The following is a 16989-nucleotide window of genomic DNA, read 5'->3' on the forward strand; positions in this document are numbered from 1 at the left end:
ACCTTTAGTCCTGACCTGCACTACAGCTGTGTCCTGCTGTTCCTGCTCCCATGTAAGGAACACAATCTGACTTTATAATGAGAAACTTCCTCGAAATAATGAGTTACCATCCCAAAATAAGTAATTATTATTGACAAATTTTTATTATTTTCAGATAAGCAAATCATTGACAGTTTTGCATTTTCAGAAATGGACTACATACGAACAAGCACTTCTCTCCTGTAAGAAAAATGATCTAAACCATTTACATTTTTCATATTGGAAATATTGTGGAAACTTACTAAATACAATAATCTACTTAGTTTGACTCCAAGCCAGAGTTGGTTTGAGTTTTCTTTTTTATAAATACAAAATTAAAACGTTAACATGTATAGTATATAAAGGGGCTACAGCTGAGGACCGTGTGTGATGTCAGCCTCACCCACAATGCTAAGTCTGAACTGCCAGCAGCATGTCGACATTAACAGTGGCTACACAGACAGATGAAAAGCAGTCAATTGTTTTCTTTCGTTTGGTTTTAATACAAAAATCCAGAGATATCATACATCGCCATCTCAGATTTCATCTTTCACATTAGAACCCAAATTAGAGGAAAAGGGGAAAGAAAAGATTATTGGGGGAAAAAGGAAGAAATAAAACAAATTCCAGATGCTCATACGTTTACTCGCCATGTAACAGTTTCACTTCTGTCACCTCGGGCAACGGGCATGGATACTGAACTCTGACCTTAAGAGAAGCCATTTTAATTAGCAGAGAAGAGCCCTCTGAAGTACGATGTTTCCACTCTGACTGTTGGAGTCCCTGTGCGCATGCAGATAAAACCATTTCTAACAGTGACAACAGCAACAACACAAGTGACTCTGCCAGGAGGCTCAGTGGAACCACTCCAACCAGATCTACAAATGCTCATCATCAATAATGTGTTTCATTGATCCATTATGGACAGGAAGGGGTCTATTGTATTGCTTAGATCTATCCAACTCTCAGAACTATGTAAAAATGTTAGAGTAGCATTGTATTTGAAAAGGAGCACAACACACAACCTTTACAGTTTTTAAATCTGTGCTACAAGATGCTCCATATGAACAGACAGAGGATTACATATTCCCAAATTTAACCAGGAATAGTGAGGGAAGCACAGTCTGACCAAAAAACAACAAAAAAAACTGTTCACATGCGAGGTGACGTTCTTGGTGCTGTGCCCCTGCAGAGATCAGGCCTTCCTCAGTTTGCTGCACTGCCACATGTAGATCAGCAGTTAACTGGAGCGTTACAGTAGCTGCAGAAAGGCCGGTGGTCGCGGGATGCCCTCGCCATCTACTTCGGGTCCTCTGTAACTCTTCCTGCTCAGCTTCCTACAGATCTGCCATAGATCAGATCCACTCAGCTCAGTCTCTCGTCCCAAAGTGACAGCTGCGTCCTGTTTTCATTTAAATTACCTTTTTTAAAATAGGGGGAAATCGGTATTCGGTAGGCGTGTCGAGTGGTTACTGCTACCGTTATTGATCATCTCCGAGGAATCCGACAGTCCATGTCAGTCCGTTGTGGTTTCTCCCGACAGTTTGCCAATAACTATTGTTTATTTTCATATTCAGCTTGGTTTTCAGCAATATTAAAAAAGTAAAATGGCCATTCTGTTATCTTCTACCCCCCCCCCCGCTTCCCACAAATATACACAACCGCACACATGCTCTCATCACACACACACACACACACACACACACACACACACACAGTCCTGATTTTCACCATGTGGGAGAGAGCCAAGCCATGCCAGGACAGACCCGATTAAGCTGAGCCAATAGAACGAAACACCCATTTTCGCTTCCCGTGTCTGGCTCTACAAAATGGCTGCCAGGCGTACCACAAGGCTTCGTGCTTGGCCCAATTCCTTTTCTCATCCGCTGTTGTTCTGTCGCACGCTCACATCTCATTGGCTAGCTCCTCAGTTTCCATGGAAACGTCACCGTTGGCTATCTTTGTGTTCTCCTCGTATCCTGGAGGTGTGAAAGCTAACGTGTAGGGGTAAAGCTTGCGACACTCTGCGCGGTACGACTCGGCACGCTCCTTGCAGTCGCCCAGCACGGCACCCCGAAGACAGTCCAGGACCTCTGTGCAGATCTGATGAGGGGAGAAAAGGAGGAAAGAGTTCAATGGGAGCTCTTCAAATTTAGGGAATTTTTATTTCTTAAAAGTCAACCTTAAAGGGAAAGTTAAACGTTTTTTGAAGTGGAGTTGTTGGAGGTACTTATCCCGTCAGTGTACTACAGTAGAAGGCGATCGGCACGCCCCCAGTTTGGAGTCCAAATTTCTACCACTTTATTTGAGCTTAAGGAAAATATTCATGACATTTATAGTTGTTTCATGACAGTCAGTGTCAAAACCAACCACTTATGACAGTTCAACGTATCGTTAACATAACGCTAAATTGTTTCTTTAGGTTGATAATTCGGCCTGCTGTGACATGTTGTGTTGTCTTGGTTCATGTAAAGTAACAAACAGTAAGAGTGTCACCTCTGCAATAATAGTGTCATAATATACCGAATGACACTCAATGACAGACAAAAATTGATATATAAAGACTCTTTCGAGGTCATGACAGATGTCATGTCATTGTTATGACAGTTTAAGTGTTAATAATTATTCATTCAATCATGCGGCTCTTCTAGACTTTCCAATGTTATCAGATCCAAATGATCAAATTCTGAGAACAACGAGTCATCTCGTGGGGGTTGTGACGCTAAAAACTATTTATCCAGCGCTTAACGGCAGCGACGGAATAAGTTGTAGCTGTTAAATCTAGAGTTTTTGTAGGTAGATGAAAAAATAACTAGTGAAAATAAATCTCATGAATGTATCATCTCGTTAGCGTGAACATTTCTCAGATCAGTTTAAAAATCGCCTGGTGGTGCAGCCAGGCTCCTGTATCGTCTGCCTGACGGTAACAGGGAGAACAGTCTGATGGGTGGCTGTGGTCCTTAATGATGCTTTGTGCCTTCCGGAGGCACCGCTGTTGGAAAATGTCCTAAATGGCCGGGAGACTGTTGCCAATGGTGTGCTGTGCCGCCTCCACCGCTCTCTGAAGCGATTTGCGGCTTATTTGTATTCCAACTTTTTACCACAGTTGTCACATTGAATAATTCCGTGAAGGTTTACCTGTATGGTCCTGTTGTTGAGTGACTCATCTAGTGCAGTGGCCAGCTCTGTCGCCTTCATTTCAGTCGAGGAGTCCAGATACACCATCATCTTAGCAGCTGCAGGAGGGAGAGAAGAGAGCCGTGAGTCTGAGGGGACGTTTGTGTGTTTGTAACAAAGCTTTTTAAAACTAAAAAGTTGGAGTATGACATGGAGAGCCAAGATTGCTTTTAGGTATGTAAAAAGTAAAGTATTTGAAGAAAACTAAATATGTTTTGTGTATGATGGTTTTCCGATGGGCAGAGGAAGCCCAACCCTGTATATTAGAGATAAATAGGAAACAAAACTCAAGGTAGAAATATCCAGAGATGACTGGTACAACATACAACCACCAGCGCCAGGGGGTGGAGATGAGGTTTGAAAAGTCAAACAACGTGGATCTTGAATAAATATAAAATCAACTCAACAGTTCTTTCTTGGAAAATTAACCCCAATCATATATTGTAAAATATGAACCTATCTTTTAATAAGTGTGTGTGTGTGTGTGTGTGTGTGTCCTACCAGCCAGTCGGTGTGGTATGGAGTTAGAGTGCTTGGTGAGGTAGGCCTGGTTGAAGCTTGTGGCGTTGCTGTCTCCGAACAGCCGGGTTATCTCCTGCTTCAGCACAGTCCTGACCCCCTCCGGCAGATCATTGCTATCAGACACTGAAAGAAGGGAGGAGAGGAAGATGTGTAAGCAATGGTGGGAGGAATGTACAAAACAAAGACAAGTTAGAAAAGGGGGCAAGAGGAGGTGGTGGGTAGAAAGTTAAAAGAGAAAAGATGTATGAACAAAAGGGACAAAAAGGTCAAGTTAGAAAAGAGGAACCCTCTCTCATACCTCCTTTAAAGAAGCGTACTAGACACTGGTGTAACCATGGGTGGTCTGGGTCAATGGCCAACGCCCTCTTCACTGATTGGAGCATCAACAGGTATTTTTCTGAAAAGAGAAGCCGGAAATGAAAAGGTAAGGGACACAAGTATCAACACAGTAAGAACTAAAGAAGTCAGTGAATTTAAATGTGCTTGCCAACCTTTCCTGAAGTAGATCTCGAAGGCCAGTAGGTGTGTGTCTATTTTGTCCTTGACCAGGTGTTTGAGAGGCATCAGGAACTTGACCGCTTCTTCCAGTGGATTTTCTACCTATAAACAGGAAGTGACAGAGAAGGAACACAAATCACTAAGCTGATTGATTGCTAGTGTACATGTTCCTGTGTGAGCAGCGTCAAAGTTACATCTCTATTGTCTCGTCTCTGACAATTAGGGTTTTAGGATTCATGTTTCTCTAACCTTGACCAGCTTGTCAGGTATTAGCTCCTCCTTCGGCCCTCCGATCTCCTCGTCATCATCCTCCTTCTTCTTCTTCTGGTTCTTAAGCTGCTTTTCTTTCTCTGCGTTCTTCTTCTCCTCCTCCAGCTGCGCCTTCTTCTGGGCTCTCCGCTGCTTGTTCCTCAGCTTCTTCAGCTCTTTGTCCGAGAGGTTAGCTAGAGAAGAGAGCGGGGCGTTAATGATGGACCAAATCCTTTCCTCTTTTTGTTTTGTCCAGGAGAGCATTTAACATATCTGACACTCAGTAGAGCAGATGGTACTCACCGGTGTCGGCCTGCAGCTCCTTGCTGTCATCAGTCAGGGGATTGTCGTGGAGGCTCAGGTAGATCTGGATGGCGCTGATGGCAGCCTTGTAGTAGAAGGGATGCATCCGCAGCACGTCCTCCAGCTTCAGTAGATCCACGTAGGAGCGTAGCGTCATCTTCCTCATGCAGTAGGTGTGGAAATCAAACTGGTCATCTGTGATCTCCACAAAATGCTGATGAGCGAGGGGAGAAGGAAGGGAGAATCAGCACTTTGACCCAAACAGGAAAACAAACACATTTAATTGGGTAACAACGGAGTGTGCAAACATTGCATGTAATAATACAACAAGAACACTCCCTGATAATAAGGGCTCACCCTTTCAATCTCGTGACACTTCTTGAGGGCATCCCCAAACTTGTTCATGGACTTGTAGGAGAGTGCACACTCCGTCTGGAACCACATGCACTGCATCTCGTTCAGGTTCTCTACTGCAGACGCTCCCTCCTGGACAGAGAAAGCAAAAACACGAGCATGGGCAAAGATAATGATAAAACAGTAACGTGTTCTATAATCATGTCAACTGCTGCAAACAGATTTGACTTCTCACTCCTTTTATTACTGGGGCCAAAGAGGTTTTCTGTCCGTCTGTAGAATTACAAAAAATTACGCTGCGATTTTCATGGAACTTGTTGGAAGGGTGTAGCGTGGGCCAAGAAAGAACCCTTTACATTTTGAAGCGGATGCAAGAAATATTTTTCCCTTTCGAGAGAGAGAGGGCATTTCTCCTGCATTCATGTGGTGTCAGAATAAATCGGAAAAATTAGTTCCAAAAAAGAAAAGTCGTAGGAAACCTTTGCGCACAACTTGTCAATTTCATGTCATTTTACAGAGAAGAAAAGAAAAGTTGTAAAGGGCAGTAAGTAAACGCAGTGAGTCAGTTGTTACTTTTCATCACTAATTTGCTTTGAGACAGAATGCCACCCTGACCTACTAACTCCAGTCCCTACCGAATTCACAGCTAATTATCGCCACCTACTGACATAACAAGGAAACAACATGACGGTTGGTTCTGGGTTTGGTTCTCTAAAGTAAAATTTATATTTTTTATCTACACTGATCTTATGCATAGTCTCTCTGGAACAGAAGAGACTATCTTGTACATGTACATGTGTGAACGCCCATCGACAGTTTTTCTCACCCGTGTGAACTTGGAGCACATTTCCTCGGCCTCTTTCACCATGCCAGCCTTCAGCATGTACTTGGCACACTTTGAGTTGATGAATCTGTCGGCGGTGTCCAGAGCCTGGGCCTCATCCATCCACTGAGCAGCCTCTTTGATGTTCCCAGCATGCTGAAGGAGGTTAAAGGTCAATACAACAGTCATGACAGCAGAGCAGCAACGCTCCAATCCTCCGTTAGAACCGTAGTCACAAGTACAAATGCGTGGCGTGTGTTACCTTGTAAATCTTGGCTTTGATGAGGAAGAGTTCGATGAGCGTCGGCGTGCTCTCGATGGCTGCGTTGATGTAATCTAGAGCCAGTGTCTGTTGGCCAATCATGTCGTAGTGCTGTGCCAGGAAGTACTGCACCCAGAGCAATGTGGTCGGTGGTTCCTCTTTACCGTCATCTGACAATGAAATGAGAGTTTAAGTATTCAGGGTTGTAAAAAACAAAAACAGTTGAGACAGTTAAACTTGTAAGTTATAAACACAAATGAGAAATGTTGGATGTAATACGTGAAATTTTAAATGACTGATATTCAGCCAGAGTATACTTCCAAAGAAATGCAGCGGGGAGAAGCCGAGACTGCGGCTGCATTGACTGCAGGACAAAAACTCAACTTTCTCTGTCAATATAGCAGCACTGAGGAATGTATAGCTTTAATTGACTACATTTAAAAATCAATACTGATTGGGTATTCACTTAAATTGAGGAGAGTATTCCCTTAAAGTCACCCCCAATGCAAACGTAGCATTTCCTGCTGCTTCACATTAAAAGTTGTAAAAACAGGCAAAACTTTGGGTCAACGTTAGCTGTGACGCAGTCACAGGAAACTTAACGTACGCATCCCCCAACGTTAGCACGAACCGCAATCAAAAATGCATCTACAAAACTGTACTGTTATTTTATGCATTTCTTGTCAGTGGATCAGTTTTAAAATATTGCAGGAGTAATGGAACAACAAGCAGCCACAGTGAGCTGCCCACACGACCAACTCCTCAGCAAGGTGTTCTGCGGTCGTGTGGAAAACTGCTGCGACGTGCGCAGCATGAAATCACATTATGAAAGCAATTATTTCGACTGACTTCTTCAATAAGGATTTCAATTTTAAAAACGGTCCATTAGGCTACACCGCACACTCGATAGTGTTGATTAGAAAGACATCAAATTCATTATCATCCTGATTTAAATATTTTCTCCTCACCGTTCTGGTTGTACATTCGACAGCTTTTTAATGTCGTTTCATAGCTGACCACCAACTCCTCTATTATTGCCACCTGCAAAGAGAGAGGACAGAGAGCATTACCTCGCCTGCAGAATACTTGGGAATAACTTAAATCTAGCACACTGGAATCTTTCCCTGAGATTGACCTCTCTTTCCTTCGGAGCATTATGTAAGCTGGTTCAATGTAAGGTGAGGATAAAAGTGTCATTGCAATATAGATTGAGAACAATGTCTGGCAGCAGTGCTGTCACCTTTTCTTTGTTGTTGTACAGTGATTTGAGGGTGGTGAAGACGGGCGGACAGCCTTTACTGAAGTTCAACCGCAGATACCTGTCCAGACACTCTCTGAACTTCTCACCTGCAGAGACATAAGGCGAGATGGAGATCAGACAACTTTACTTAACTTTGCATCACACAGTTGACCAAAATAGCATGAATTCAATCAAACAGCTGAAGCTGAAGACAGCTGCTAGCTTGTGCATTTATTCCTACGACATGCAGGGAAATGTTAACTTAAAACTGTTTTAGTCGAAAAGGAGACATATTATTGGCCACTCAACCCAAGAGGAAGTTGAGGGGCAGCCGGCGAGGAACCAGTCCTTTGGGGAACTTCTCCCAGGCGTCTTCGTAGATCTTTTGTCTGTCTTCTACACCGCCTGGACAAAAACAAAAACAAATAAAAACTTCATTAGTGCCGACAATTGTAGCTTGTACAATGAATGTGGCCAATTTAATAGTCCGTGATGATGCTGGTGTTTCTAACAGATAGGGAAATAAGTCATACCGGGCTTTAAAGCATTTTCCAAGCCACGGTAATAGGACCAGTTCTCAGGATTTCTCTCCTGCAGACGGCGGTAGACTTGTGTCGCCTCATCCAGACGCTCCAACTTCAACAGCAACTCTCCTACAGAAACATGAGAGAAGAGCTTTAGTGACGAAGTGCGAGTTAAAGTTGTGAAAGTGAAGAAAAAATGTTGGAGACGCTTAACATTGCAAAACAATATGAATTGGAATCTTGCAAAGTTTCTTTTATTAAAAATACAACCGTCACATCACTTCTGACATTTTGTTAGTGAAACGCAACAGGTAGAAAGTAACGAGGAGGACTAGTATACACGCGTTTACCCATACATGCATGTTGAGCCAACAAGGCGTTTCCAAGGTACTGACAGAGTATGTATGGCGCAGTGACCCACCTCGTGTCTCCTCCACAGCCAGTTTATCACAGATCTGCTTCTCGTAGTTGGACAGATGTTCCAGGGCCTCCTTGTACAGGCCTGCTTCCCTCAGCACCTGGTTCTGGTACAGCAGGAGCTCGCTGTACTCGTAGTCCACTTTGTCTGGAGACGTCTGGACAAACAAATGTGCGTTAGTGAAATCAACATTTCTTTCTACAAACATTGAACTAGTGGAGCTGCTGGGTGGACTTCTGCATCATTCTTGGTGTCTATGCACAGTTGCCTAGTCACACCAGCATGTTGTGCAACATATGGCACAAAGACAGGATGCAGTGTGGTCTTATCAGGAGCTAGCCAGAGAGAGCGAGAGTGAGCACTATTGTAGTTGTGAGCGATGCACAGACGACAGAGACAACACCCATATTTAAAACTGTTAAGAGCGGCATGGCTTAAACGCACGCACTGTAACTCACAGGCATCAATCATCAAGCTCATCACGCACAACAAGAAAAGTGAGTAATCCTGTTACTCATGCACAGCATCTATGATACACTAAATACTTCATATTCCTGCCTCTTTGTTACACCAGTTTCTTGGTTCAGATCCTTATACCGCATCTCACCTCATGCATGAAAAATGAGAAATACTTTATTATACAAGACAAATGATAAACAGTTATTGGTCTAACCTGTTGTGTTTTCCGGAACTCCTCAATGATCTTTGCAGCCATCTCGTAGTCTTCCAGGAGGTGATAGGCGATAGCGTAGCCGATCCAGGAGGCCCGTTGCGCTGGACGCAGCTGCAGCAACTGGTACCGTGTCTCCTACAGAACAAATATATGCAAATGCAGGTTTACTTAGCCATGCATACCATCAGAACCAGCAGGGTGACAAAACAATGAACCAATGACCTCTGTGCGATGACTGACGTGTGGCCCAAAGGATTTGTAATGAGAGAGGACATGAGGAGACGCCTGGCAGCACAAAGTGTGGAAGAGAAATATTGCTGATTCATAGTTTGGATACCAGGTTGTTACTATCTGGCTCAGGGGGAACAAAAGAATAACACCTAATACACTCAGACTTAGAGCCCCTCCCTTTCCTCGCTTATCCATAATTTTAATCCTTTCAACTTGCCATTTCATACCTCTCTTAAAAAGCATCTGAATCCCAGGCTGTGTCCCACGAGAGCTGTTCTACATTGTGAAGCCCGACTGTTACCTGATATCTGCCTGCCGACATGCTCCGTCCTCCCCAAATCAGTGGCATACTTCGTCCTGGACGAGGCAGCGGGACAGATGGTAGTATTTAAGGCTGTTCTATTCTCGTATAACAAAGAAAAGTTACCTTATTGCCCACAGCTAGGTGTGGCTGACCCCGAGTGGGGCAGGAAGGCTAAACATTATTTTCATTATGATAATCCAAAACGTACCTCAGAATTAGGGGTGGGCAATATATGGAATATACTCAAAATGTATCCGGCTTGTTCTACGTGGGATGTGGTAAATGACTATATTGCAAACATTGAGTAGAAATTGTCACAATTCTTTAAGCTGCGGGCACAAGACTCGCTACTCTTCTCCCTCTCACAGAGCTCTCTCTTAGGAGAGTGTGCGTGTGCTTTTTTTTCTTCCATATTGTTAGTCAATAATAAATAAATACATTATCTAAATGAATCTACATGAATACAGTTTAAATATAATGAATGATCATTAAAATATCAAGATATTATTAATAAGACATATCGGCCAGCCTTTCTCAACAACATTCAACAAGAGAGAAAGCATCCACTCATAGTTCCCCTGTCAGTGCTCACCCTGTAGCCCTCCAGGTCTCTCATCTGGATCTGCAGCAGGGACAGGTCTCGGAGGATCTGCAGGTTGTCCTTGTCCCACTTCAGAGCGTTGCGGTAACACTTGATGGCCTCGTCGTACTTCTTGTCCGAACGCTGCAGTAGTCCATATACATGCCAGCCTGGGGTGCATGTGGAGTTAAGAAACAAACTCCATTCCATTTGATTAATCTGAATCAAACTACTATTAAAAAACCACACACACAAGTACACACAAGTGCACACAGATGTTGTGGTTACTGCGGCCAAATGAGCCTCTCCTGGTTAGAGCTGATCCATTATGTATCAATCACTTAATGGTCATTTAAAAATAAAAATTCCGTATTATAAACTTCTTGAAGAAGTTAGTCGGCCAACATTTTCCAAATAAGAGGGAAATCATTCTGAAAAGGGAAACCTTTCATTATTTTCTCCATTAATCCATAAATTGCTTAGTCCATAAATAGATCAGAAAATAATTAAACATGCCCATCACGATACCCTACAATTGATTAAAAAATGTTTTGTTGTCAAGTCCCAACAAAACCCTTTGTACACCAGCATGCACCCCTCAAAGTAAACGCTACATAAACAAGACACATTTTTGCCACAGGCTCTCAAGATAAGAAATGACTGGTGAAGCTGAGAGTGTTGTCTGCTCACAGATGTGATGACTTTCAGCTTAGGCTGTCCAGCACTTATCTGCTGGAAATGTGCACAGATTTCAGTCAGGCCTGGGAGTCACAGGGGGAGAGAGAGCGAGGCAGAAAGAGAGCAACAGAGAGTGGAAGTGCTGACTATACTCCACAAACACAAAGCTCCTCAGCACTGTGCGTGGCATCTCAAGGTCCTGTGGCATCACACAAACGTTCACTCATTTAACTTAACCCGGAGCATATCTCCTTCACTGAGAGTGTGCCATGACATGAATAAGGATACAGACGTGACTCTTGAGGTCATTGCGCAGGCCTCTTCTCACCAGGTCGTAGGCATCCTCCTTCTTCCCCAGACAGTTCAGGGTCAGTCCCTTCATCGCCAGGGTCTCTGCAGAGAGACAATGGTACAGCAGATAGTAAGAAATACAGCACATATTTCACACTTTTTCATACATACATATGCAGCTTACCTCCATGTTCTGCAAACTTAGGGTTGGATAGAATTTGTTTGCAGAACTTGAGCCCATTTCTGTACTGCTTGTGTTCGTAACATCGCTGCCAAAGGAAGGAGAGAGAAATCACATTAAGCCAAGAGAACAGGAGTTATATTTCAGAGAGAGACAAAGTCATTAAAATATCAAGATATTATTAATAAGACATATCGGCCAGCCTTTCTCAACAACATTCAAACAAGAGAGAAAGCATCCACTCATAGTTCCCCTGTCAGTGCTCACCCTGTAGCCCTCCAGGTCTCTCATCTGGATCTGCAGCGTAACACTCAGCATTGTACAGACCCACACAAGAAAGCTCATCTTAGCAGAAAGATAAAGTATAAAAATGATACTTATCGTTATTTCTCTTTTTTGTGATCTATACTTATGCACTACAAGCTGGACCTGCATGTTACAGCATTCGACAAACATTAAAAAGACCTTAAAGAACAAGGAACAATAAAGTGTTGCCAAGTCAGCAGTTTCAATTCAGAGTGGGTCATAATTGTTCACCAGCAATGATGTTATTACAACAGCAGAACATAAAGCAGACAATGAAGTCCAGAATTACTACCCATATTAGCATTTATCAACCTTCTGCACACAGCCGAGCATAAATGTTGAATCAGAATTTTCACTAAGACAAACACAATATTACACCACCTTAAAGGAATTACCAGCTTTTTGCCTTAAAGTTTTATTTAGTATGCAGTTGCACAATCAGCAGTACACCACTTCTCTTGTTAAGCTGAGTGTGTGTGTGTGTGTGTGTGTGTGTGTGAGTGACTGTTATTATGACGTTATCCTCACATATGGGTGCCACGGTCGGTTATGAAAATTGTATGTAATTCACTGTTGAACAAGTGCAGAATTGCACCATTAGCAGGGACTCTGGGCTAGAGGAGAATAAACAGGTTCATGTCCTGTCAGTTGCGGCTTTATCCACAAACTGTCTAATGGAGCTGCATGAAGGACAATGTGACAAAAAAATTGCATATGTCCAAATCAGTTGCATGTGTGAAAAGAAGCCCATCTGTTCAAGGGGGTAAGGGGCTAATGGTGAGTCATTACAAGATGTACACACACTTGCCAGCCATATTACTAGCCTCAATGGCACAACCTTGTCACCGTGTACCCAGACCTGAAGCATCTGATTTACTGACCAATTTCTCTCCACAGGCAGACTCAATCTACGAGGAAGTGGGGATTGGACACTATAGGATTTTATTGCAAAGTTAAGTTGTGGTGAATTTTATCTGAATGATTATTATCATGAATCGCAATTGTTTTGACCAGAATGATCGTGGTGTGAAATGTTCCCATCATCCCGTGCTGGAGGAACTATAACAAACTATTACATCAAAACTTGTTATAGAACAAGTACAAATATTTGGTCCGGCTGATGCTTGCCACAATCAATGTAATGACAGCTTTGCATTGGGTCTTAATAATAACCATTATTGTAAAAACTAACAAACACTGAGCCCTGCAGAAAGCTATATTGGAAGGACTAACACCATTTACTTGTAACACAATTTCACATAGGCAACAGGAGACAATGTCGTCAGTAATGTCTACAAGTGTCAGTTCATAAAGTTAGACATGCATTATGCAAGTACACAACCATACTGTTGCATTTAATGTAAATTTAGCAACATTAACACTACCAGTTGTGCTTATTCAGCATGTTCTCTACCTCACCCAAAAATAACTCTGCTACCCCCCCCAGAGATTATTACAGAGAGAATCTGTCAGAGTGCTGGCTCTAAGCTGCAGGGCTCGCTGCGAGGAGTGCAAACGTTAGATTTAGGAAAACATTTCCCAAATGATGTGGAAAGGAAGTTGGTGAGGAAGAGGAGTCTCGGGTTTACAACTCGTAAGAAGGGTTGAACAAATAATCAAAATTGAATCGTTATTGTAATATGTACTAGTGCAATATCCAAAATTGCAGGAGGCGCAGTATTTGTTAAAGGAAAAACTTCATCATTCTGAATTAAGCATTGTGGCGCTGCAGAGATGTGCCGGCCTACAAATTGTATTCTAGAGAAAAAAAACATGGTTTTGTAGAGATACTCACTAAAGATCACACCATGATCATTTTAATATATATTTTCAATGAAAATATGAATAATACTGCAAAAATAATCAATTTCCTTCAATACCGTGAATCATATGGCTACTGCAATATCAGTCAAGTAATCGCAATTACATATTTTTTCCAAATCGCCTGTTCACAAGCGTTCACATTAGTGAAGAGCACTGAAGATGATGGTGCAAAATTGTACTACAACTGTTTTCACCGACCTCCAGGGTGTCAACATACTGAATTACCTTAGAAGGTAGTTAAATGTAGTTAGATTCTGAAAAGTTAGGGCATCCATGTTCATAAGCTGTGAAATTCAGACTCTTATAAAAAATAATAATAATATTTGCATCTAGACTAGGGGTGGGGAACCTTTTTTCATGTCAAGGGCCATTTTTATATTTAAAACATCCTTCGAGGGCCGTACTAATTATTGAACTCATAACCTCTGCAAAAATGTTTTAAGACGCAGCCCATTCATTTCACTTTTCTTATATGCTAAATGCAAAAAAGCAACTTTTTTTATCCATGTATCTTTCTGTTTTATCAGAAACAATCCTTTATTAGTCCCATAACGGGGAAATGTATCTTGTTCCAGCAAAAGAACATATGAAGTAAAAAGGCAGAACACAATAATTAAATATAATAAAAATAATATAAGTACCAAGAGGTTGATAGAAGATAAAGTGAATATTGCACAGCAGTGGTGGAATAGTCTGTTCTTGGTGTGGTGGTCTACCTCTCTATCTTTCCATGTTTGTATGTTACGCTCTGCAGAGAGCTGCTTGTTGGGCCAAACTCCGCCGAAGAGCGTTAACTTTATCCAAACGCACTCGTCATGTCAGCTCGTGCAGTTCGGCATGTTTCGTGTTTCACCGCAAGCCTGTCGGCACAAACTAGGCACACTGGCCTTTTGCTTCCTCAAAGAAATAATCGTTCGTCCATTTCTCCTGGAAAGTGCGACATTCCGCATCCACCTTTCTCTGTTTTACACTCGCCATGCTGCGTTCACTGATGTCAATGACCGTCTCGTTTAATATTGAAGTTTTTTGACATGACGTGACCATGTGATGACACGTTCCGCTTGTGTTGCGTTCAAGGACTCTGATCTTGGCCAGGAAAAACAGTCAATCGCCCATCTATTACTGTCTAGATTGTTATTTTATTTTTCTAGTTGATTTCTTTGCGTGTGTTTATGAATTACCTCGAGGGCCGGATCAAATGGTCTCGCGGGCCGTATACGGCCTGGAGGCCAGAGGTTCCCCACCCCTGATCTAAACAGTTAAATAATTTTAACACTCAGTTCCACTCTTCTGAACTTGTCCCACAGCATGCTGATCACTGAATAAAAGACGTACCGTTGTGTGGGCGTGTTGCTACAGGTATCAGTGCAATGAATTGAAATGCCCGGAAGTCCAGTTCAAAGAATTACATCCATTAGTCAGCTTAGAGACAAATTAGGGATGCTTTGCATTGCCCTGCAAGTTCAAATGCAGCTCAAAACATATTCATGTCAGAACAAGACTGCAACAAAGCATTGATGAAAATCTCTATTTTTAATAAGATTATTGGTGCAAGGGCCAACTTTAGGTTAAAGGTAACAGTAGGGAAAAGTTTGTCTCCCCCCTACCACAAAAGAGGGAATTTATCAAACTCCAGTGCCATGCAGAAGTTGGAAACCTGCCAACTTTCTAATAATGCATTTGGGCACTCAATCTGGGAAAACAAAAATAAATAGGGGTGCGGTCCACTTTCGACTACAGCCAAAGAGAAAACTGTTTCAAATCTCATGTCACATCCCCACTACAGAAAAGGATAATGAGTCATATTCTGGGTTTTTCTCATTCACACAACAAAACTTTTAACCAGACAAATGCTTTTAAGTCTGTTCTCAACTAGGAACAAGAACTGAAGGTCACCCCACTTTATTATAGACATGTGTTGAACAATGAATCTGTTTAGCTGAAAAATGTTTGTGCCATAAAACTCTGATAAATGCCTTCTATATACTCATCGTAGATGCGCATGAAGAACTTAAGACAAACCATGGAACCTGCAGTACAATAATTTTTCAAAAGTAGCAGTGCCTTGCATGAATTAAAACAACTTGGCAAAAAGTAGTGCAGGCTTTTCTGTAACTTTGTTAAATGTTTCCTGCATTATTGTCCAAAACAAAAACATCTTCATCTCAGTTGTTATTTGTCAAGTGATTTAACAAATGTCACCGTCTGTGTTCCACAAGAAATGTACTATAATTTAACTTTTTTTTTTTTAATAGGTTAATTTACAACTTAGTGTGAGATCAGTGCGGCCCAGCAACAGCTCAAGGAAAAGCAATACTCCCTCTGAGGTATGCAGCAAACACAGGCTCCAACTGCTCAAGATCAGGTGCAGGTTACAGGTCTGTTTAAGTGAATGAAGGCCCTCTGCCAATGTGCTGATAAACAGCCACCAACTCCCAGCAGAGCCCCTACTTTTCAAAACAATGAAGGTTATCTCAATTGGTCAGTGCCGGTTAAGTGGTCGCTGCCAACACAGTTTCAGTAAAGTATGCAACTAGATGCCCGTGCCGAGATGCACACACGGAGAGTAAATAAGCACGGCAGAAAGATAAATACTTGTTTACTGAGTTCCTACACAGTTCTGTTACAGTCACATCCCGTAGGCTTCATTCACACCTTTTCAACAATTCCCCTGACGCACATAAAACTGTGTGCAGACTCAAACATGAAAGTGAGGATGGATGCATGTATGGGTGGGTAGCTAGCTGCCAGAGCACAGCAGGCCTGAAGCAGCTACAGATTTGCTGACACAGTCACACCGGTCCGTCCCTCGCTTCCTCTCGTTTTCACACATGCACTGACCTTATCCAACCTAGACCGGTAATGGTAGTGTGTGCAGATCGGGGTCCCATACAGAAAGCTTAAGACCGACAATTACCGTAAGCTACCAAAGGTCTGCTAAACCAAGATATCTACCGCTAGTTAGCCGATTAGCTAACGTCAAATGGCCATCCAGTGGGCTGAGCTCGCATAGCTGGTTAGCATGGCCCATGTCTGACACAAATCAAACGTGCAAATATATTCTGGTAAAAACACCTACTATGCATTGAGATAACAAACGAAGACCAACATACTTAGAAGAGGTAGTTAGTGAGGTGAACTTAACAGCATACACGACCGTTACACTGGCTGGCGAGTTAGCCATCGTGGAACACAGCGTTAAGTTGTTGGTTGTTGTGTGTGACAAGCGGCGAGGCCTATCGCAACTAACTAGCTAGTCCGGCTATTTCAACCAGCACCAATGTGGTTTTTAGTAGTGCTGTATGGTAATGACCACGAACACGTCTGACAGAATCACAACAAAGTCAAGAACAACCATTTTGGCTTCACGCTACAGTGACAGCGCATGTCAGGGCCGGGCTAGCTTGCCCATTCAATGATGCCATTTTGCTAACACACTGGAGCAGGCGCTAGCAGCCGGGGAGCTACACTGGCACACAGAGTGCCGCCGATTATGCTTTAAACTCGTCAGTTGTCTGTATTAACTACATATA

At 42.5% G+C, this 16989-nt stretch overlaps 1 protein-coding gene across 1 annotated transcript in view; it reads right to left on the minus strand.

Annotated features, from left to right (window-relative positions):
• Positions 1-497: 497 nt before the first annotated feature.
• The window catches only part of naa15b (N-alpha-acetyltransferase 15, NatA auxiliary subunit b), a 16577-nt gene continuing 85 nt past the window's right edge, over positions 498-16989 (minus strand). Inside the window, exons 2-20 of the mRNA XM_029439751.1 lie at positions 11330-11414; positions 11143-11247; positions 10189-10346; positions 9062-9196; positions 8392-8545; positions 7980-8099; positions 7756-7851; positions 7447-7553; positions 7175-7247; positions 6207-6376; positions 5948-6100; positions 5125-5253; positions 4768-4981; positions 4465-4658; positions 4209-4317; positions 4016-4114; positions 3697-3840; positions 3157-3254; positions 498-2121 (exon numbers count right to left, since the gene is read on the minus strand). Of these exons, the coding sequence (XP_029295611.1) occupies positions 1924-2121; positions 3157-3254; positions 3697-3840; positions 4016-4114; positions 4209-4317; positions 4465-4658; positions 4768-4981; positions 5125-5253; positions 5948-6100; positions 6207-6376; positions 7175-7247; positions 7447-7553; positions 7756-7851; positions 7980-8099; positions 8392-8545; positions 9062-9196; positions 10189-10346; positions 11143-11247; positions 11330-11414 (2541 nt within the window). The 3' untranslated portion in view covers positions 498-1923. The remainder of the gene's footprint in view (positions 2122-3156; positions 3255-3696; positions 3841-4015; positions 4115-4208; positions 4318-4464; positions 4659-4767; positions 4982-5124; positions 5254-5947; positions 6101-6206; positions 6377-7174; positions 7248-7446; positions 7554-7755; positions 7852-7979; positions 8100-8391; positions 8546-9061; positions 9197-10188; positions 10347-11142; positions 11248-11329; positions 11415-16989) is intronic.

The sequence above is a fragment of the Cottoperca gobio genome, chromosome 1, assembly GCF_900634415.1.
Source record: "Cottoperca gobio chromosome 1, fCotGob3.1, whole genome shotgun sequence".
NCBI lineage: Eukaryota > Metazoa > Chordata > Actinopteri > Perciformes > Bovichtidae > Cottoperca > Cottoperca gobio.